The sequence below is a fragment of the Mastigoproctus giganteus genome, chromosome 9 (genome assembly GCF_048544385.1).
Source record: "Mastigoproctus giganteus isolate SK-2022 chromosome 9, ASM4854438v1, whole genome shotgun sequence".
NCBI lineage: Eukaryota > Metazoa > Arthropoda > Arachnida > Uropygi > Thelyphonidae > Mastigoproctus > Mastigoproctus giganteus.
Window position 1 is genome coordinate 22,525,383 of NC_143583.1, and position 24,141 is coordinate 22,549,523.

At 39.0% G+C, this 24,141-nt stretch overlaps 1 protein-coding gene across 5 annotated transcripts in view; it reads left to right on the top strand.

The window, feature by feature from the left end:
- Cbs (Cystathionine beta-synthase) overlaps positions 1-24,141 on the top strand; it is a 244,741-nt gene that overhangs the window by 130,855 nt on the left and 89,745 nt on the right. For all 5 annotated transcript variants that reach the window (XM_090381660.1, XM_090381658.1, XM_090381662.1 and 2 more), the window contains exons 5-6: positions 10,478-10,692; positions 17,748-17,909. In XM_090381660.1, the coding sequence (XP_090237786.1) occupies positions 10,478-10,692; positions 17,748-17,909 (377 nt within the window). The remainder of the gene's footprint in view (positions 1-10,477; positions 10,693-17,747; positions 17,910-24,141) is intronic.

Below are 24,141 nucleotides of genomic sequence, written 5' to 3' on the forward strand. Positions count from 1 at the left end.
TTGTTAGCATCAGCCAAAAAAAAAAAAAAAAAAAACCACTTCCACTTCACCCCTCTGTTCGTTCAAAATACCTGTCCAGCTGAGCCTTAAACTTATTTAGGCTATCAACCTCCACCACAAGGGACGGAAGTCTGTTCCACCAACCAACCACCCGCTGGCTAAAGGCAAATTTCCGCACATCTATCCTACATCTGTCTTTCTTCAATTTGAATTTATGCCGTCTCAGGTGATTATTCTGAGCTAGAGGAAGAATCCCATCAGCATTGAGCATGCTCAAACCATTCAAGGCTTTATACACCTCTATCAGATCACCTCGCTGGTGCCTAGTCTCCAGACACTGTAATTTGCAAAACTTAAGCCTTTCTTCATAAGAGCACCCCTTTGTTCCATTCACTAATCTTGTTGCGCTTCTCTGTACTCGTTCCAGCAGCTCTACATCCTTCTTGAAATTAGGCCTCCAGACCTGTATACAGTACTCTAGGTGTGGCCTAACCATTGCCTTATACAAGGGAATAATCACCTCCTTATCCCTGCTGGAAAAATTCCTGTATATCATTGACAATACTCCATGAGCTACTCTTGCAGCCTGTCTGCACTGCTCAGAGAACTTCATATCTGCCTGCACAATCACCCCCAAGTCCCTTTCTCTACCACTGTCAGTGTAGTACCACAGAGTTGATACGTTGCTCTGGGGTTGCTGTTTCCCATGTGTAGTACTTTAGATTTGTCAATGTTAAACTTCATTTGCCACCTCTCAGCCCATCTGCTCAACCTTTCCAGATCCTGTTGCAGCAGCATAGCATCAGTAGTGTCCTTAACAACCCTGCCAACCTTTGTATCGTCTGCAAACTTGGACATTAAGCTTGATATACCATCATCAATATCATTTATGAATACAGAAAACAATAATGGACCCAACACTGAGCCCCGAGGGACTCCACTAATAACATTAGTCCACGATGAGCAGTGTCCATTGATTACCACTCTCTGTCTTCTCCCCCTCAACCACCCCTTTATCCATAGCAGCAACTTGCCTCCAATGTCACACTGCTCCAATTTGTGTAGCAGTCTTCCATGTGCAACAGTATCAAAAGCCTTTCTAAGATCCAAGTATATAATATCAAAGCTATTCCCTGCATCCAGTTCTTTTGTGACTGCATCATAGTACCCAATCAAATTGGTCAGGCAAGACTTTCCCTTAACAAAACCATGCTGTGTCCGAGCTATAACTGAAGTCTTGTCTAAATGATCCTGCAGTGCTTCTTTAACCGCCTACATTAATTTTCTTGGAACAGAAGTTAAGCTCACAGGACTATAATTACTTGTGTCAGCCTTTGATCCTCCTTTGTGAATTGGGGTCACATTTGCACATCTCCAGTCTATGGGTACCTCCCCTGAGTCCAAGGAAGCTCTCATAATTATGGCTAAGGGTTTGCTTACTTCCTTTGCTGCTTCCTTTAATATAACTGGATAGATCCCATCCACCCCGGGTGCCTTTCTTGTGTTTAACTTCAACAGTTTCTCCTCCACTTTACTCCCAGTTATTTCAAGATTCTGTAGCTTACTGCTAGAGTTGAATACACCTCTGGCATTCCCCTCGCTGAATAACTCCTCATGTGTGAATGTCGATGCAAAATATTCATTTAGTTTGTTAGCTACCTGAGCAGGATCATCAACAGTTGACCCATCAATATCAAGTGGACCAATCTGATTCATCCCCTTCCTTCGAGTTTACATAAGTAAAGAACTCTTTGCTGTTTTTCTTTGCAGCCCTTGGCAAGGATTTCTCGTAATCTGCCTTCGCCTGCCTAACCTCCTTTGTAACTTGGTTGCATATCAACTTGTATCTATCATAGGCTTCTGTGTCATGTGTTAATTTGTAAGTATCCCATGCATTTTTCTTCTCTGCCATATGCCTCATTAGTTCATCTGACATCTATTTTGGCCTAAACCTTGAACAATATTTCTTAGTTGGTATGTAAAGCCTAGTAGCTTCCAAAATAAGTTCTTTGAATGCTTCCCATTTTGAATTTGCTGTTGGTAACATCATCAGTTGGTCCCACTGTATAGAATTTAAATACTGTCTCAGTCCATCGTAGTCGCCTTTACGGAAGCAATAACCCTTCCCTTTACCCCTAATGGTAGTTACCTCTTTGAGTAAATCCCACTTCAGCACACTGTGATCACTGCCACCTAGTGGTTCATTTATCTGCAGATTCTTAATGCATGAAGAATCACTGCTAATAATCAAATCAAGAGTATTACTCCCTCTAGTTGCCTCCCGAACATGCTGATGTAGAAAACAATCATCCAATAAATCCACAAAAGCCCTGCTAGTGTGTGAGTGACCAGCCCCCAAATTCCAGTCAATATCTGGGAAATTAAAATATCCCATTATAAGACTCTCTGATTTACTGGCCCACTCTATTTCCCTGTACAGTTTCTTATTATACTCATCAGAGTCATTAGGCCTATAGCACACTCCTACTCTCAATTTTGATCTCCCAATGTTTGTCACACCAAACTGACTCAACACTGCACTGTCCAGCGATGTCGACTGGCTTCACTTTCTTGGTTTTTATGTGTTTCTTAACTAATAGCATAACCCCTCCCCCCTTCCTATCCTGTCTATCCTTTCTGTAGACGTTGTACTCCCCAAATTGCAGTTCTGCATCCCTTATATCTGTGTGACACCACGTCTCTGATATTCCAACAATATCTGCCTTTGATGTTTTGAGAAATACCTCAAATTCATCAAATTTGTTTACTAAACTCCTAGCATTGGTGTACATGCAAGTATACCTGCACCTGTTTCTATTCTTAGCTACCCTAACACAACCCATGTGTTTACTTGTACCGCAATGGCTACCAGCAGTCTCTGAAATATCATGCATCTTGTTTTCCAGGCTTCTGCTCATTCTAATAGAAGCAGTGCAAGAATCTTTCACCTCTGCCAATGGCTACTGTCAATCTATTGGTCTTTGTCTCCCCCCAAGCTAGCAGTTTTCCGACCCACCTAACACTGCCTCGATAGCATCAGCAAATATTCTTGCACCCTTTCTATTTAAGTGGGTGCAAGAATCAACTTGTGGAAGTTGATAGCCTAAATAAATTTAAGACTGAGCTGGACAGGCATTTGGAATGAATGGAGGAGAGAAATGGGAGGGTTTTTTTTTAGCTGATTCTGCATAAGCTTGCTTTCTTACATCGTATGTCTCTGTTAATGCTAATACAATAAAAACTGTATTTTTGTATGCATATTTAAAATTTTAATTACAGCCTCTTATTGAATGAGGAATTTAAAGAAAAAATTAGGGAAGACATTTATTTGCTTAGCAAAGATGATATCAAAACTAAAAATGGACAAACTTAGACAACAAACCATATAATGACTTTTTTGTGACTGCTTAATGTCAAACAATAGTCTATTTAGTTCCAACATTGTTGAGCGTAGTTTTAATTCGTCCTCCAAGTGAATATCCGTCATCTGAGATCTCAGACTTGTTTTAATTTGTACCATATATGAAAATGTTGATTCACAATAATAGGTTGTGCCAAAACAAGATAGCATTCGACAAGCATGTTTATGCATATGTGAGTATTCAACAGCATTTTTCCATATTTGAAGAGGACAAATATGGAAGAGGACTTCATGTCAAATAGAGATTTCAGAATATTATTAAGTTCTGGGAGCTCAATTAATTCCATCTGTAATTCATGAGGTGCTTTGGAGACATCAATCAGGTGTGGTTGAAAAGCTGGCTTCAGTGTGAAATTGTTTCTTAAAATCAGCAAATCTTTCATTGTATTCTTCAATCAGGGAGTCTAGAACAGTTGTATATTCTTTCATGTTGCATTTCCTTAATGATTTGTTTGTATTCTTTCATTAATTACTTTTGCCAGTTCAGGAAACTGTTCAGCTGAAAGTTCCAGTTGGGTAGGCAAGGTTTTGAAAAAAGGTAATGTTTTTCCGAAATGCCTGTATTTTAAGCCACATATTATATATAGATTTGGTTTTACCTTGCAAAAAAATATTCAGATCATATTGCTTTGAAATTATATCACACAAAAATGCAATATCTCTGTAGAATTCCACTTTCGACAATTCACACTGTTGATTCAGTTCCTCAAAAAAGCTTGATTTGTTTTCGCAAAGATAAAAGTGACACATATTTGTCCTTTGGACAACCAGTGCACTTTAGAATGATATAGCAGATCCAGGCGAAAGTTGCATCGTCATGCATGCTGAACATGTTGCAAAATTGGCGAAGTCGTGATGTATTTGCTCGAATGTAGTTTACAATAATTATAACTTTATTTATTTTGTCACTTAAAGAGTAGATTTGGCACACAGATTCTGCTGATGAAGAATTGAAGGGATATCAAAGTATCTAGATCTGCCTATTCTTTCTGTAGTAATGTTTTCCTCTCATGGAAGGTATACCATCTGTATACACTTACTAAATTACATAAATTTTGTTTTGCTTCATAGCATTTTTCTTTGATGATGGCAAAGATGTCAATTCCATGTGTCCTGGTACCCAAAGCCAATAACTCCTTGTGACAATGAAAATCTGCAGTTGTAACACGAAAAAAAAATAACCCTGCGCTGAGTCAGTAATGTCAGCGGATTTACCCAAGGCGATTGAATAATATCTTTGCTTTGGCATATTGCATGAAGCTGTTCTGTTATATTATTGGCTAATTTTTGCTGATCAGTTATGGTCCTCCTTGAAAGAGGTAGTTGTTTGTACTTATTAACCTTAGCTGAATCTAAACATACCATATGATGCTTTCTTGCATCACATGCCTCAATTAATGCTAATACCACAACTTCAATAATATGTATTCTTTTATGATTTCCACATTGCTAAATGGCTTACTACTCCTTCCAAGTATATATGCTACATTATATGTTGCTTCAATGATGTCAGTCCCTTGTCCTGACATAACTTTGAATATTTGTTGCAGCTGCTTCCATCTTTCATTTTCATTAAGTGTAGACTTTAAGGTTCTCCTTCTATTTTAGCATATTTGTTGTCCTTATGAGTCGCATAATGCTGATATGCTTTGTATTTCTTCACTGTTGCCAATATTGCACCGCAGAGCAAACCATTTTATCTTTCACTGCAACAGCATAATACTGCAATCCCCATTCTTCATTGCATACTCTCTTTTTTTATTTCTTGACATAATCAGGTTACCAGTAAAATTTAAAAATGAAATACACAGATTGACTGAAAATTCAATTTTAAAGGAAACAAACACTGGGGAGAATGACCGGAATGTCAACTGATACTGATAGCAGTCAGCAAGATGAGTCATTGCTGATAAGTAAGGCAACATTGGCAAATGAAGTTCAGTTTCAAGTGGAAGTGATGCCATATCTTCTGTATGGGAATTAATAATATTCTCTAAAGATTAGTGAATTAGAATAAATGCTTTATTTTGTATTTACTTTAATATATAATTCATTATTATTTTCCTTACCTAGAAAAGGCAATGCATATGTTTTCTTTAACATGTTACAGTTCTTTCTTAAGAAGCTCTCAGGCCTGTGACACAAATCACTGGGTGATTGCCAGTTACCGAGTTGCCACTGGCAGGCCTCTTGCTAACTACACAGTTATCAGTATAAATAATTTTACCCCTTCACTTTTTGTGCTCTGTCAAACTATCCAATATTTAATGCCTTTATTTTATTTTATTTTGATAATGTATGGCATAACTGTAAACTAAATTATATAAGGAGAATAATGATATATAAAAAAGAGAATAGATAAAATTTACCTTAAAAATATTTTGAGTTTGGTGTTATGTCATGAAATAAAAGGTGGATTTTGCATTTGAGAGAAATAGATAAAAGGTCACAATTGGTATCTGAAAAGGCTGCATGTAGCTTTAAGGCCGCAGGTTCCCCACCCCTGGTTTAGTCATTATAAAATGTTCACAGATATGAATAAGTTCAGTTGTTAGTACTGAATATTAGTTGAAATATGCTTCTCAAAAACAGTTCAACAATCAGTTATCATTATAAATGATTACAGATGTAAATAAGTTCAGTTGTGTGCTGAATGTTCTTTGAAAAATGCTTCCCCAAAACTGCCCAACTACCAGATATGCCTCTAAAATTTGGAAAATTTAAAAATTTGTCACCTCTGAATCCCATGGATGCAGGATTTTGAAGAGTTTAATGTATTTACATTTCATTAAGCCTTGGATTAGGTTGCATTAGAGTCATTATTATTATTATAGTAGTAGTACTAGTAGTAGATTTGCATGTGGTGTGGGCTGGAAAACTTGGAATAACTCATGGGGGAACACTACTACCTTTGCCTGAGATTAATAAATTACAACCTCGATTACAAATTACAACCAGGTCCTTGAGGTTGTCACAGACATTCTCTCAGATTTGCCAGACAAGCTGCACTTGCTACCTGGGAGTCTAAAACGCTGATGGAACTGATATTCGGGTGACACTCAAGTCAAGTGGACCCAATTTCGGCGAAGTCCGGACGGTCTGTGACAGTCAAATCCCCTGCTTGCACCTTCACGATGGTGGGACTGTTAGTAATCCTGGGTATAACCTCCATGCACAAGTACATGGTGAGTGACCATCCAGGTGTGAACCAACGTAAGCAGGGGTCGAGGTGTGGCGCCCACACCACATGGAGGATTGCCACCCCTCTATGTTACCAGGCAGTACAAGGTTGTAGATGACTCTCATCAACCGGTGCAATACCACCACTTTGCTTATTGGAGGCTTGAAGTGGTGGAACCCATGTTTAGTCTCTAGAGCTAAGTTCCGGTCAACCATTCCCTATCTCTTCCATCGTGCAGTATGATTGATGACTTTTGAGGTTATGATGAACATCATGGCGAGATCCAATATTCCTTACATTTCGAGAGTACAGCTCTAAAACGGTGTTCGCAGACCGCCTGCTAGTTAGTACACCGGACCGAACCTATTGGTAACTCTATAGGAGGCTTCCGGATCCACTAGTGTATAATCTTGTTACCTCTGCTCTGCCAGATAGTGACTGGAGGGAGTCCGAGTAGTGTGTATGTAGGGAGCATTGGCAAGGCCACGTTATGTCAAGGATCTGGGTATATTCTTACCCTATGTTTGCCATATCCAAAAATTTCATAACTTCATACAGCATGTCCCACCCACTTTTTCTTACTATTGAATACACCATGAATTGTCAAACTAATAGAGCCAGCTTATCAGCGAAAAGATCTAAACCTCCCAAGCACTTTATAATTAATTTCACAAATATACGTGGTCTCAATTCTAATCTCAACGATGTCCATTTCCACTTGCAGTCTGCCAAACCCCATGTACTTTTTCTGACAGAATCTCAGTTATCGGTTGATTCAACTACTGCTCATCTCAGATGCCCAAATTATTCGCTGTATGATTCCTTTTGCCTCAAAGGTGGTACTTGTGCATATGTCCGTTCTGATATTCCCTGTCAGAGACTTTGCAATTTGGAATCTCCTCTCTTTGATCTTCTCTGGCTTAAAATTTCTACCTCATTGTGTAAAATTCATCTGTTGTCTCTACTGTTCTCCCAATTCCACTAATCACTTGGAGCTCTTTGACTTCCTCTCTTTGCAACTTGACTTTCTCCAGTCCAACTTTCTAACAGTGATGTAATTTTCCTTGGTGATTTTAATGTTCACAACTCCAGCTGTCTTCCGTTTTCTAGTCATACCGACCCAGCTGGTCGAGATGCTGAGGCTTTTGCAATTACTAATGACCTTGCACAGATTGTTCATTTACCTACAAGAATACCGGATAATCCTAATCATACAGCCAATACACTTGATCTTTTTCTCACAAACAACCCTTCTAAGTAAACGGTTGAAGTGGGAGGTCCTTTAGGCACTTCAGATCACAACTTGGTGATTGTCTCTTCTCCAATGGAACCTTTATCTCATGGCTATTCCCAACATTGTGTTGTTCGGCATTACAAGAATGCAAAATGGGATGACCTGGGAGAGTTCTTTTCTTCTTTAACTTGGTCAGCTTACTGTTTCAAAACTTCTGATGTCAACGTTTGCTCAGATCGTGTCAGTGAAATTATTCTTGCAGGAATGGAATCCTTTATCCCACACTCCACTTTAAAATCTCGTCCTTTAACTAAACCTTGGTTTTCCAATAAATGTGCTAAGCCTGTTCAAGAGAAGAATGTTGCATATCGTAACTGGCTTGTTTCTAATTCTCCAGTTTCATTTTCTGCCTACACCAAAGCTCGCAACAATTGTAAAGCAGTTATTAATCAGCCCAAACTAGAGTTTGAACAGGCTATATTAATGACCTTCTTCCATTGACTGGAAATCTTATCCATAGTTTTGCCGATGATAGCACATTGCATTCCACTTTCCATTTTGAGAAACCTTGTCCTGCTCAATCAGCTTCAATTTCTCGAAAATCTGCTACCAATTCCTTAAATGCCGATCTTCACGTAATTCTCCAGTAGAGCAAAGACAACTTAGTTGATTTCAACCCTTCTAAAACTCAGTCTTGTCTTATATCTCGCAAAAAGGATTCTTCTGCTCCTATGCTTATCTTTAGTGACATTCCGATTTCTGGGAAAAATGATATCTCTTTTGCGGATTTTTTTTTTTTTTTTTTTTTTTTTTTGTAGTCGTTGGCCCATCGGCTTTTGTGGCCATAGCGCACCTCCCAAGGTTTTTGCAGTACTTTGATCCAAGCCCGAGGCGGGATTCGAACCCCTTTTGCGGATTACCCTGACTTCGAACCCCTTTTGCGGATTACCCTGACTTTTTTTTTTTTTTTTTTTTTGGTAGTTGTTGGTGCATAGGCTTCTGTGGCCATAATGCACCTCCCAAGGTTTTTGCAGTACTTTGATCCAAGCCCGAGGCGGGAATCGAACCCGCGACCTTTGGGTTGCTAGGTAGGCACTTTACCCACCCGGCTAGCCCGGTCGGCCCCTGACTTCTAATCTCTCTTGGCACAAGCACATTACAAACATTGCTTCTCCGCATCCAAAAAACTTGGTTTTCTCTTTCGCTCTTGGAGTTACTTTTCTTCTAAACAGCTGCTCGCTCTGTATAAATCGCAAATGTGCCCTGCCATGGAATATTGTTGGTGGTGCCCCCAAAACCCCTCTCAGGCTTCTTGATTCCATTCAGAAGAGGGCAGTTAGGTTAAGTAATGATTCATCTCTAACAGAGTCTCTCCACTCGCTCTCTCATAGATGTACTGTTTCTGCTGCATGCCTCTTCTACAGATACTTCCATGGGCACTGTTCTTCTGAATTGGCTTCTATAATTCCCCGCTCTCTCTTTCAAAACGGTCCAAAGACGTGCCTCCACCAGCCAACACCCACTTACTGTCCAACTTCAAACTCACAGAACCAACTTTTCATCTTCCTCGTTTATTCATTCAACTGCTGTTTTCTGGAACTACCTTCTTCTTACGTACTTCCTGAAAATTACAGTCTACAGAAGTTCAAGTCCAGTGTCAACAAATATCTTATTTTGTCTTCTCAACCTCCAACCCAAGCATGGTAGTATGTACTATAGGTTCTAATTCCTCTTGTGTTTGGGGTTTACGTTAAAAAAAAAAAAAAAAAAAAAAAAGATTGAACTGGACTTTAGAAATTTCTTCAGTCATTGATGTGACTTGAATCCAGACTTCTCCAAATGAGTGACAAGTAATGAACCTACTATACTATTGCAGAGGATGATCTTATGTAATATTTTGAGATCCAACACTGGCTGTTCTTTAGCTTGGCATGTATTTAATGATGATTGTTCTTTTGTTGATAGCAGTTGGTTTGTTTATCCTGAGTAAATTAATCTGAGTTTATCTTGAGTAAATTGATCCAAACTTATTTATTCTGACTAAATTGATCCTGTGTAAATGAACACAGTTCATGTATATCTTGTTTCTGTAATGCTTTTATTGATCACATTGTACAGTTATTTTTCTTGAGTATGATGATAGAGAGTTCCTTCGCCAAGTCATTTTTCTTAAAAACTTGTCAAGTTTTTCAGGATTCTTTGGACATTCAAACCTTACCTTATTTGAGCAAGGGTGTGATTTAAAATTTTAAGTTTCATCCTATGTTTTTCTGTTTATGGTTGATTTTAAGTTAAATCTCACGAAGAGGCTGTCCAGAAAACAAACTTCAAAGATAGGATTCAAGACATCAACAAAAAAAAAAAAAAAGATGCTTAGCAGTTGAGTGCAGTGCTAACTTTTTATCATTTTTTTTCTATTCAAAATACCAGTTGACAATAAACTGACAATTGAAAGTTATAATTAGACTTCATAAATATTTAAGTAACCTTTCACACATAATTTAAAACCATATGACCTTGCTTTTTTAGCTTAACAAGGACAACTTATGTAAGTAATTTCTTTATATTTTTGGGTTTTAATTGATAAGCATTAAAATAAATATAATTTATTGAAAGATGGTTTTTGACTTTTAATTTTTAGGTATTGGCTTGGCTTTAGCTGCTGCTGTGAAAGGCTACCGTACCATAATTGTAATGCCAGAGAAAATGAGCAAAGAGAAAGTTGATGTACTACGTGCTTTAGGAGCTGAAATTGTTCGGACTCCAACAAGTGCTCGCTTTGATTCTCCAGAATCTCATATTAGTGTTGCACAGAGACTGTGTGCTGAAATTCCTAATGCTATTATCTTAGATCAAGTAAGAAACATAAACCCAATAAAACGACCGTCACTAGTAGCCTCGTCAGCTGTTTGCTGACGAGGCTACTAGTGACGGTCGTGTTCAAAGCCCCTAAGTGGATTTTTCTTATTTATTGATTTGAAATTATTGTTTTTCTAAAACTTTTGATTTAAATTTAGTAGTATAACATTATTTTGTGATTTTTTGATTAATTTGGTGTATTTATTCTTTACTCGGCCTTGTAAAAGTATCGGTAAGGGTTTCCACGTGTTCGTAACTACCGTTACCGTTAGTAACTTTCCCGCCATTGTGATACCGTACTAGATATACCGTAGGTTATATACCGTACTAGATAGCGTTAGTTGAACTTCGTTAGCAGTTAAATTGTACGTTTAAATAAATACGTATAACGACATAGATTACAAACGTAATATAATTAATAACATAACATAATTAATTAATAAATTAATAGAATCATGACTCAGACCAGAGCAGCAAAGCAAAAGGCTCAAGCTAATGGAAGTGCTGTGGCTCAGAGCAGAACTGAGGGGGGCAGTTGTCCTCTGACTCACAGCCTTATAAAATGCACTGTTTGCTTGATGTTTGTAGAGCAATTGGGTACGGGACATGATACTGCCAAGGGGGATGTCTTTGTGTGTGCGCGATGCAAGGAGTGTATCGATATCAAGCAACAACTCGGCGTTCTTGTGGGCCTAAATGAGAGCTTGAAGGACAGGGTGGATGCCCTCGAAGAAACTAAATTGAGGGGCCCATCAAGCTCTCAGCTGCCCACATCAACGCCAGAGCTTGCACTTGGGCATCGCGTGACACAGAGACAACCCCCAAGGCAGAATGCGCTGGTCCCGAAGGAACTAGTAGCTGTTGGTGACTCTATTGTCAGGGAAACGGGGAACATGCTTTGTAAAAAAGATAGGTGGAACAGGACCAGGGTATGTCTGCCAGCGGCAAAGGTTGATGACGTTGTAGAGCGAATATCATCTTTTAAGGGCACAAAAGGTGATATAGTTGTACACGTTAGCACTAATAATATTAAGAGTAGGAGACCGGCAGAATTACTTAACAAGTACAGGTGACTGTTGAACAAAAGCCGAGAATTAGGGTTGAATTTGAAAGTGTCTGCAATTCTGCCCAGACGCGATAGGAGGGAGTATATGATGAGAGCCTTGTCGATTAATTCGGCCATGGAAAGATTGTGCAAGGCTCAAGGGGTAGAATTTTTTTCAGCCTGGACTGTACTTGTTAACAGGAGAGATTGCTTCTACAGGGATGGGATACACTTAAATAGAAAGGGTGCAAGAATATTTGCTGATGCTATCGAGGCAGTGTTAGGTGGGTCGGAAAACTGCTAGCTTGGGGGGCGACAAAGACCAATAGATTGACAGTAGCCACTGGCAGAGGTGAAAGAGATTCTTGCACTGCTTCTATTAGAATGAGCAGAAGCCTGAAAAACAAGATGCATGGTATTTCAGAGACTGCTGGGAGCCATTGCGGTACAAGTAAACACATGGGTTGTGTTAGGGTAGCTAAGAATAGAAACAGGTGCAGGTATACTTGCGTGTACACCAATGCTAGGAGTTTAGTAAATAAATTTGATGAATTTGAGGTATTGCTCAAAACATCGAAGGCAGATATTGTTGGGATATCAGAGACGTGGTGTCACACAGATATTAGGGATGCAGAACTGCAATTTGGGGAGTACAACGTCTACAGAAAGGATAGACAGGATAGGAAGGGAGGAGGGGTTATGTTATTAGTTAAGAAACACATAAAAACCAAGGAAGTGAAGCCAGTCGACATCGCTGGACAGTGCAGTGTGGAGTCAGTTTGGTGTGACATAAACATTGGGAGATCAAAATTGAGAGTAGGAGTGTGCTATAGGCCTAATGACTCTGATGAGTATAATAAGGAACTGTACAGGGAAATAGAGTGGGCCAGTAAATCAGAGTGTCTTATAATGGGAGATTTTAATTTCCCAGATATTGACTGGAATTTGGGGGCTGGTTACTCACACACTAGCAGGACTTTTGTGGATTTATTGGATGATTGTTTTCTACATCAGCATGTTCGGGAGGCAACTAGAGGGAGTAATACTCTTGACTTGATTATCAGCAGTGATTCTTCATGCATTAAGAATCTGCAGATAAATGAACCACTAGGTAGCAGTGAACACAGTGTGCTGAAGTGGGATTTACTCAAAGAGGTAACTACCATTAGGGGTAAAGGGAAGGGTTATTGCTTCCGTAAAGGCGACTACGATGGACTGAGACAGTATTTAAATTCTATACAGTGGGACCAACTGATGATGTTACCAACAGCAAATTCAAAATGGGAAGCATTCAAAGAACTTATCTTGGAAGCTACTAGGCTTTACATACCAACTAAGAAATATTGTTCAAGGTTTAGGCCAAAATGGATGTCAGATGAACTAATGAGGCATATGGCAGAGAAGAAAAATGCATGGGATACATACAAATTAACACATGACACAGAAGCCTTTGATAGATACAAGTTGATATGCAACCAAGTTACAAAGGAGGTTAGGCAGGCGAAGGCAGATTACGAGAAATCCTTGGCAAGGGATGCAAAGAGAAACAGCAAAGAGTTCTTTACTTATGTAAACTCTAGAAGGAAGGGGATGAATCAGATTGGTCCACTTGATATTGATTGGTCAAGTGTTGATGATCCTGCTCAGGTAGCTAACAAACTAAATGAATATTTTGCATCGACATTCACACACGAGGAGTTATTCAGCGAGGGGAATGCCAGAGGTGTATTCAACTCTAGCAGTAAGCTACAGAATCTTGAAATAACTGGGAGTAAAGTGGAGGAGAAACTGTTGAAGATAAACACAAGAAAGGCACCCGGGGTGGATGGGATCTATCCAGTTATATTAAAGGAGGCAGCAAAGGAAGTAAGCAAACCTTTAGCCATAATTATGAGAACTTCTTTGGACTCAGGGGAGGTACCCATAGACTGGAAATGTGCAAATGTGACCCCAATTCACAAAGGAGGATCAAAGGCTGACACAAGTAATTATAGACCTGTGAGCTTAACTTCTGTTCCAGGAAAATTAATGGAGGCACTGGTTAAAGAAGCACTGCAGGATCATTTAGACAAGACTTCAGTTATAGCTCAGACACAGCATGGTTTTGTTAAGGGGAAGTCTTGCCTGACCAACTTGATTGGATACTATGATGCAGTCACAAAAGAACTGGATGCAGGGAATAACTTTGATATTATATACTTGGATCTTAGAAAGGCTTTTGATACTGTTGCACATGGAAGACTGCTACACAAATTGGAGCAGTGTGACATTGGAGGCAAATTGCTGCTATGGATAAAGGGGTGGTTGAGGGGGAGAAGACAGAGAGTGGTAATCAATGGACACTGCTCATCGTGGACTGATGTTATTAGTGGAGTCCCTCAGGGCTCAGTGTTGGGTCCATTATTGTTTTCTGTATTTATAAATGATATTGATGATGGTATATCGGGCTTAATGTCCAAGTTTGCAGACGATACAAAGGTTGGCAGGGTCGTCAAGGACACTACTGACACTATGCTGCTGAAGCAGGATCTGGAAAGGTTGAGCAGATGGGCTGAGAGGTGGCAAATGAAGTTTAACATTGATAAATGTAAAGTACTACACATGGGAAACAGCAACCCCAGAGCAACGTATCAACTCTGTGGTACTACACTGACAGTGGTAGAGAATGAAAGGGACTTGGGGGTGGTTGTGCAGGCAGATATGAAGTTCTCTGAGCAGTGCAGACGGGCTGCAAGAGTAGCTCATGGAGTATTGTCAATGATATACAGGAATTTTTCCAGCAGGGATAAGGAGGTGATTATTCCATTGTATAAGGCGATGGTCAGGCCACTCCTAGAGTACTGTATACAGGTCTGGAGACCTCATTTCAAGAAGGATGTAGAGCTGCTGGAACGAGTACAGAGAAGGGCAACAAGATTAGTGAATGGAACAAAGTGGTGCTCTTACGAAGAAAGGCTTAAGTTTTGCAAATTACAGTGTCTGGAGACTAGGCACCAGCGAGGTGATCTGATAGAGGTGTATAAAGCCTTGAATGGTTTAAGCATGCTCAATGCTGATGGGAATCTTCCTCTAGCTCAGAAAAATCACCTGAGAGGGCATAAATTCAAATTGAGGAAAGACAGATGTAGGATAGACGTGCGGAAATTTGCCTTTAGCCAGCGGGTGGTTGGTTGGTGGAACAGACTTCCATCCCTTGTGGTGGAGGTTGATAGCCTAAATAAGTTTAAGGCTCAGCTGGACAGGTATTTTGAACGAACAGAGGGGTGAAGTGGAAGTGGGTTTTTTTTTTTTTTTTTTTTTTTGGCTGATGCTGCATAAGCTTGCTTTCTTGCATCAAATGCCTCTACTAATGCTAATGCTAATGCTAATCCAATTTTATTTATTTTTTCAGCTTGTTCTATAAAAATTTTATTTGAAGATATTAGGATATATTGAAGATACTAGTAGAAATAGACTGATATGGAATTCTCTGCGTTCTGCAAACAAGCTAGCCCATCAGGAACTTTGCTAGCAGGTACAAAGAGGGGATTATCCCATTGTATAAGGCAGTGGTTAGGCTACATCGAATACTGCATATAGGTGTAGGAACTTCATTTTTGGAAAGACATAGGTCTCTTGGAAAGAATGCAGAGAAGAGCAGTAAGATTAGTTGGTGTTACAAAGGGATATTTTTACCAAGTCTGCAAATTGCAGTTTCTAGAAATTAGGCATCTTTAATGTTTTTCAGGTGACACACAAAAGGGACACATTTTTAAATTAGAAAACAATATTTGTATTAAGCCAAAGAGTAATCAGTTGTTGAAATAAACTTTGTACAAGTGGATAGTTTGTGTAAATTTAAGGAAGGTTTAGACAAACTATTGTAAGGAATGGGGAAATGTTTTTTTTTTTTTTTTTAATTTTGCAAAGCTGCATGAGTTTTGCTTTGTGTCATGTTGCCAATACTAATACTAAACTTTGCAAATGAAAAATTCAAAATGCTTGCAGAGACAGTCCTGTCTCTGTTTTGCTGCTCAGAGTTAATCAGAAGTTGCAATGACAAGTTTGAAGAGGGGGAATCAAGTCTGCTGATGAATATAGTGAAATATTCATCAGCAGACTTTATGATCAGCATGTCATTTTCATTATATTCATAAGCAGACTATATTTTTACCTCTTAAAACTTGTCATTGCTGTTTTTGATGAATTCTGAAATAGCAGAAAGACAGACAGTCTCTATATTTAGTTTGAATGTTTTAATTTATAGTGTTTCTGCTTCACTAACGCTTATTTCTGTTTTATGTTGATGACAAGCTTATTCTCAAAGAAAACTTGGACAACCACAGGATGCCTCTATAAGTTCTATAAAAAAAAAAAAAGTAATGGAGCGAACATATGCAGGCAAGCATTTGTACTTGGGCCAGGTTGTTTTGAAGGCAGCCGGAGACATACTGTGCCAGCCAAAAAAATTTCAGAATTATCCCGAGAGAGAAGTAGTAGTAGTAGTGGCATGTGATGCAAGAAAGCAAGTGTATGAGCTTATGCAGCATCAGCCAAAAAAAAAAAACGCACCATTCCCTCCAAATCCTGTCCAGTTCCTCCTTAAATTTATTCAACCTATCAGCTTCCACAACGACAGATGGAAGTTTGTTCCATCTGTCGTTGTGGACAGTTGTGGTGATTTTCCATGAAATTTCTCTGTAAATAATCCCTATTATACCTGATGGGTTCCAGCAAGGCTCCTGAAATGTTACCTTAATAAGGCTGAATAAACTAACTTTTAACACGTGGCATAAGAGTTGTTATTTAGAGATTAAAATTTAATAGAATTTCTAGTCCTGATAGTGTCGCATGTTAAAGCATATGGAGGAAAGTCCAACACTCTCTCATCACTTTTCAGTTGAATTTTTGCTAAATATTATTATCCTATGTATAGCATGGAAAAGCATACTATATGATCATGTGTGAATTTATTTGGAAATTAATAAATTACATAAAAAGTATAATGTAGGGGGTGGGGTTAATGTTTTGGGAGTGAGGCTGTTCCCTAAAACTGATGTTTCTGTTGTGAATATGAATAAGAGATTTTATGGGAATTCAGGCTTTGGGATACTGCTGGACCAGTTACATTTCACCTTTTTGGGGACTGAAAAATTTAAATGCATAGGATTTTCAATACTCGATGTGAAATTTTGAATGTCTCCTGTACATGTTTGAAGGTATTGTTGTTGTTATTTGGTTTTTAGGAGCATTTGCAACTAAGGCCATATTGCTCCAGGGATATGTGGTGGTCATTCCCTGATCTTTCTGCATCCTCCGTGTTTGGTGGTCACGGGCTTGAACCCCGGTCTAATCAAGAAGCGTGTGCTATGCACTGCTGCTCCTGCCCATCTGGCTACGAAGGTGCCGTTTGAAGGTAGTTTGATACTTTAACAACATTGTAGGGGTTTGATTTTTAATGTTTATTATTTATATTCTATTTTCCTTACTTTTATAAAGGAATATGAATATGTTGGTTGTGGGATCAAGACAAAGATTTTACGGGAATCCAGGCTGTGGGGTACTGCTGGACCAGTTACATTTCACTTTTTTGGAGACTGAAAAATTTGAATACATAGGATTTTCAATACTCAGTGCGAAAATTTTGAATGTCTCCTGTACGTTTGATACTTTAACAGCATTGTAGAGGTTTGATTTTTAACCTTTATTATTTCTATTTTATTTTCATTATTTTTATAAAGGAAATAGGGATGTATTTATTTAGATGGCTAAATCCATATGTATGTATTTAGCCATCTGTAATTAATTATCAAAGTTTTAGAAGGTAATTATGTATATTTTCAACAATGCTTTTTTTCAAAAGCTTTTTTTCCCTGTGCCAAATAGTACTTACACTAATACTTCTAATAATGCTGTTTTAATCACAATATCTACTTTGCATGTGTAAATCATTTTCAAATTATTTTAAATTAATATATTTTTAATTATCATATGCATAAGTTGTTTTAACTTTTCATTCAATCTCTAGTATCGCAATCCTGGTAATCCTCTAGCTCATTATGACACAACAGCTGAAGAAATTTTGGATCAGTGTGATGGACAAATTGACATGGTTGTCTTGGGAGCAGGAACAGGAGGAACCATAACAGGAATTGGCCGCAAAATGAAAGAAAAGAATCCGAACTGTAAGGTAAAGGCCAAAACTGCATGTTATCTACTATGGTTAATAATATAATTTATATAGAGTTAATAATAATAATATAGGGGTGCAATTAGCCCAGATTAATGTTATTAGTGGAGTTTCCCAGGGTTCAGCGCCTGGCCCATCATTATTTTCATATTTATCAGTGATATTAATGAAGATATATCAGGCTTAATGCTTAAGTTTGCAGATGATACAAAGGTTGGTGGGGTGGTTAAAGACAGTCAACAGGGTAAGATCTAGACTACAACAAGATCTAGGACAATTTGGTTGATGGGCTGAGAAATGGCAGTTGAGATTTAACATTGATAAATGCAAGGTACTGCATATGGATAGCAGCAACCTCAGAGTAACTCATTAACTGTATAGTACTAGACTCAGGGTAGTAGAGAACAAAAAAGACCTGGGGGTAATTGTGCAGTCAGACATGAAATCCTCTGAGTAGTGCAGACATGCTGCCAGGATAGCTCTTGGGGTTTTGTCAATGATATACAGAAACTTTGCTAGCAGAGATAAGGGGGTGATTAACCCTTTGTATAAAGCCATGGTTAGGCTGCGTCTTGAGTAATGTATACAGGTCTGGAGGCCTGACTTTAGGAAGAATGTAGATCTGCTGGAATGGGTGCAGAGAGGTGAAACCAGATTGGTGAAGGGAACAAAACGGTGCTCTTACATAGAAAGGCTTCAGTTCTGCAAATTGCAGTGTCTCAAGACTGGGCACCTGTGGGGAGATCTGATTGAGACATTTAAACCTTGAATGAACAGAGAAAGCAGAATGTTAACGGTATTTTTCTACATGCAGAGACTACACACATGAGGCACAATAAATTCAAGTTGAGGAAGGATGGTTGCTGGATAGATGTGTGGAAGTTTGCGATCAGCCAGAAGGTGGTTGATTGTTGGAAGAAGCTTCCATCTGTTGTTGAATAAATTCAATGAGGAACTAGACAATAGACAAATTCCTGGATGATGTGGATGAGTGAGCTGTATAGGTTTTTTTTTTTCCCTTTTGGCTGATGCTATAAAAGCTTGCTTTCTCGCATCATTTGTCATTACTACTACTACTAGTAATGTTCACTTAGATAAAATACATTATTCACAGTTTGGCATAAATTTGCTCATACAATTTGTTGAAACAATTTTGCACAACCTTGTGTAAAATTCTACATTTTAATATTACCTGTTATGTGATGCCAAGAATCTTGATGTAAGACTTCTTCTTCAAGAGGAGTGTTTCCATATACAGTGGGTTTCCTCAGCCTACAAGTTATTTTTTGGTAGGGATTTTTTCCTGCCATAAAGTGCGGTTCAAGTTGTCTTGGTCTGTTAAACCTCATGCTGTCATGCACTCCCATACTCCATCCATTCTGTCCTCCTAGGTCTTCCTCTTCTTCTTCCAGGAGATATCCATTCCAGGATAGCCTTTGGGTATCTGGTTTCTTGCATCTGTTTTACATGCCCATACCATATTAGCATTAGCATTAGTAGAGGCATATGATGCAAGAAAGCAAGCTTATTCAGCATCAGCCAAAAAAAAAAAAAAAAAAAACCCCTCTCCCATTTCACCCCTCCGTTCGTTCGAAATACCTGTCCAGTTGAGCTTTAAATTTGTTTAGGCTATCAACTTCAACAACAAGTGATGGAAGTCGGTTCCACCAACCAACCACCCGCTGGCCAAAGGCAAATTTCCGCACATCTATCCGACACCCGTCCTTCCTCAATTTGAATTTATGCCCTCTGAGGTGATTATTCTGAGAAAGATGAAGAATCCCATTGGCATTGAGCATGCTCAAACCATTCAAAGCCTTATACACCTCTATCAGATCACCTCGCCGGTGCCTAGTCTCCAGACTCTGTAATTTGCAAAATTTAAGCCTTTCTTCGTAAGAGCAACCCTTTGTTCCATTTACTAATCTTGTTGCCCTTCTCTGTACCCGTTCCAGCAGCTCTACATCCTTCTTGAAATGAGGCCTCCAGACCTGTATACAGTACTCAAGATGTGGCCTAACCATTGCCTTATACAAGGGAATAATCACCTCCTTATCCCTGCTAGAAAAATTCCTGTATATCATTGACAAGACACCATGAGCTACTCTTGCAGCACGTCTGCACTGCTCAGAGAACTTCATATCTGCCTGCACAATTACCCCCAGGTCCTTTTCATTCTCCACCACTGTCAGTGTAGTACCGCAGAGTTGATACATTGCTCTGGGGTTACTGTTTCCCATATGTAGTACTTTACATTTGTCAATGTTAAACTTCATTTGCCACCTCTCAGCCCATCTGTTCAACCTTTCCAGATCCTGTTGCAGCAGCATAGCGTCAGTAGTGTCCTTAACGACCCTGCCAACCTTTGTATCATCTGCAAACTTAGACATTAAACTTGATATCCCATCATCAATATCATTCATAAACACCGAAAACAACAATGGACCCAACACTGAACCTTGAGGAACTCCACTAATAACATTAGTCCACGTTGAGCAGTGTCCATTGATTACCACTCTCTGTCTTCTGCCACTCAACCATCCCCTTATCCATAGCAGCAATTTGCCTCCAATGCCACACTGCTCCAATTTGTGCAGCAGTCTTCCATGTGCAACAGTATCAAAAGCCTTTCTAAGATCCAAATATATAATATCAAAGTTATTCTCTGCATCCAGTTCTTTTGTGACTACATCATAGTATCCAATCAAATTGGTCAGGCAAGACCTGCCCTTAACAAAACCATGCTGTGTCTGAGCTATAACTGAATTCTTGTCTAGATGATCCTGCAGTGCTTCTTTAACCAGTGCCTCCATTAATTTACCTGGAACAGAAGTTAAACTAACAGGTCTATAATTACTTGTGTCAGCCTTTGATCCTCCTTTGTGAATTGGGGTTACATTTGCACATCTCCAGTCTATGGGTACCTCCCCTGAGTCCAAAGAAGCTCTCATAATTATGGCTAGGGGTTTGCATACTTCCTTTGCTGCCTCCTTTAATATAACTGGATAGATCCCATCCACCCCAGGTGCCTTTTTTATGTTTATCCTCAACAATCTCTCCTCCACTTTCCTCTCAGTTATTACAAAATCATCCAGCTCACTGCCAATGTTTACTTTACCTACATCATTCTCCTTCCTGAATAACTCCTCATGCGTGAATGTAGATGCAAAATACTCGTTTAGTTTGTTAGCCACCTGAGCAGGATCCTCAACTGTTGAACCATCAATATCCAGTGGACCAATCTGATTCATCCCTTTCCTTCTCGAGTTCAAGTATGTAAAGAACTCTTTTCTGTTTTTCTTTGCATCCTTTGCCAAGGATTTTTCGTAGTCTGCCTTTGCCTGCCTAATCTCCTTTGTGACTTGGTTACAGACCAACTTATATCTATCATAGGCTTCCATGTCACCCATTAATTTGTATGTATCCCATGCATTTTTCTTCTCTGCCACATGTCTCATTAGTTCATCTGACAACCATTTTGGCCTAAACCTTGAACAATATTTCTTAGTTGGTATGTAAAGCCTGGTAGCCTCCAAGATTAGTTCCGTGAATGCTTCCCATTTTTAGTTTGCTGTTGGTAACATCATCAGTTGGTCCCACTGTATAGAATTTAAATACTGTCTCAGACCATCGTAGTCGCCTTTACGAAAACAAAAACCCTTCCCTTTACCTCTGATGGTAGTTACCTCCTTGATTAAATCCCACTTCAACACACTGTGATCACTGCCACCTAGTGGTTCATTTATCTGCAGATAAATGAACCACTAGGTGGCAGTGATCACTGGTATTAAACGTTTTTCTTTGATTGTGTCAATAATATTCTTTTTCACTTCCATTTTCTCTCCTATTTCTTCATTCCGTTTTTTTGTCTCTTCTAGAAGTTCTTGCTGAGCGTCTCTAAAAATCCATTTCTGTGGAGAGCAATTTGTTTTCCCCTCACCTATTCAATGTCCAGGTTTCCACTCCATACAATAGAAGACTTTGTACAATAATTTGAAATATGAGTTTCTTTGTTTTATTTAGAATATTTCTGCTCCATAGAACAGAATTTAACATGCCAGTAGCCTTTCTGCCATCTGCAATTCTCTTATTGATCACTACTTGCGATGATCCAACACTTTGTAAGGTTGATCCCAATTATTTGAATTTATCGACTTGTCTGATTTTAAAACCTTCAGTATTTAGAATGTGTCCTGATCGTGAAGACAACATTTCAGTCTTGTTAAAATTGATTTTTAGACCCCATTGTTTATATTCCTCAAACAATTGATGATATGCATAGCCTGCATCTTCTAAGTCTTGTACTATCACCACCTGATTGTCGGCAAAAAGTAAATTGTGAATATAGATGCTCTTATTGATCAGCAATCCGATTTTATTGCATTTTTTTGACCAGGATCTTAGGCAGATGTCGATATAAATTTTGAAAAGTATTAGTGACATGCAACAGCCTTATAATAAGCCTTTTGAAGTGTGGAATTCAGGTGACAAAGCTGATCCCACTTTAATTCTGCATCTATTATTCCTGTAAATTGTCTTAATAATGTTAATCAATTGTTCGCAAATATTTGCCTCTTTCAGTGCTTCCCATAAGAATTTTCTTGGAACGCTGTCATATGCCTTTTCAAAGTCAGTGAAAATCATAAAGATTTCTTTTCCTTTTGATTGGCATTTTAAGGATCTGTCGTACTGTTGAGATATGGTCTATACATGACCTCCCGGCTGAAAAACCACTTTGTTCTTCTGACACCTCGATTCAGGCTTCTAAATGGTTCCTGATCCATTTTCCAAGAATCCTTAACAGTGGGTTCAGGATACATATTCCTCTGTAATTGGAAGAGCTTTTGCGATTGCCCTTTTTATAAATTGATGTAATATATCCTGTTGTCATTTCTTTCAGTGTTTCTTCTCCTCTCAGTATACCATTTAACAGTTTTTTTTTTTTTTTTTTTTTTTTTTGTATCAAAACAGCCACTCCTTCCACCTTATTTCAGAAGTTCCATATAAACTCTTCCAGGTCCAGGTGATTTGCCATTCCTTCCTTCCTTTAGTAAGAGTTCCACTTCCCTAACAGAAACTTTTAAGCCCGAGTCTTCCATACCAAAATCCTCCACCATCTTGAACTCTTCCCGGTATTCTTTTAAAAGTCCTTCATAGTACTTCATCCAGTCTTTCAAAGGTATTAATTGCAAACCAGCATTGTGTTTATTCTGTTTTCTCAAGTCTTTAAGGACCTTCCATGATTCTGCTGATTGCTTGAAGCCCAATTTTTTAGCATTAGCATTAGTAGAGACATACGATGCAAGACATCAAGCTTATGCAGCATCAGCAAAAAAAAAAAACCTCCCATTTCATCCCTCCATTCGTTCAAAATGCATGTCCAGCTCAGCCTTAAATTTATTTAGGCTATTAGCTTCCACAACAAAAGATGGAAGCCTGTTCCACCAATCAACTACCCGCTGGCTAAAGGCAAATTTTCGCACATCTCTTCTACAACTATCCTTCCTCAATTTGAAACTGTGCCCCCTCAGGTTCTTAGTCTGAGCAAGATGAAGAATCCCATCAGCATTCAGCTTGCTCAACCTATTCAAGGCCTTATACACCTCAATCATATCACCTCGCAGGTACCTACTCTCCAGGTGCTGCAATTTGCAGAACTTAAGCCTTTCTTGGTAAGAGCACTCCTTTGTTCCCCTCGGCAATCTTGTTGCCCTTCTTTGTACTCGTTCAAGCAACCCTACATCCTTCCTAAAATGAGGCCTCCAGACCTGTACACGGTACTCTAGCTGTGGCCTGACCACTGCCTTGTATGATGGGATTATCACCTGCCTGTCCCTGCTAGCAAAATTCCTATATATCATTTACAAGACTCCATGACCTGGCCTGGCAGCCCATCTGCACTGCACAGCGAACTTGATATTTGGCTGCACAATTACCCTCAGGTCTTTTTCATTTTCCACTTCCCCGAGTGTAGTACCACCCAGTTGGTACGTTTCTCTTTGGTTATTGCTACCTATATGCAGTACTTTGCATTTGTCAATGTTAAACTTCAGTTGCCACTTCTCAGCCCATTTTCCCAACTTATCTAGATCCAGTTGGAGTAGCATACTGTCGTTAACAACCCTGCCAACCTTTGTATCATCTGCAAACTTGGACATTACACCCGATATACCTTCATCATTATCATTGATAAATATGCAAAACAACAATGTGCCCAACACCGAACCCTGGG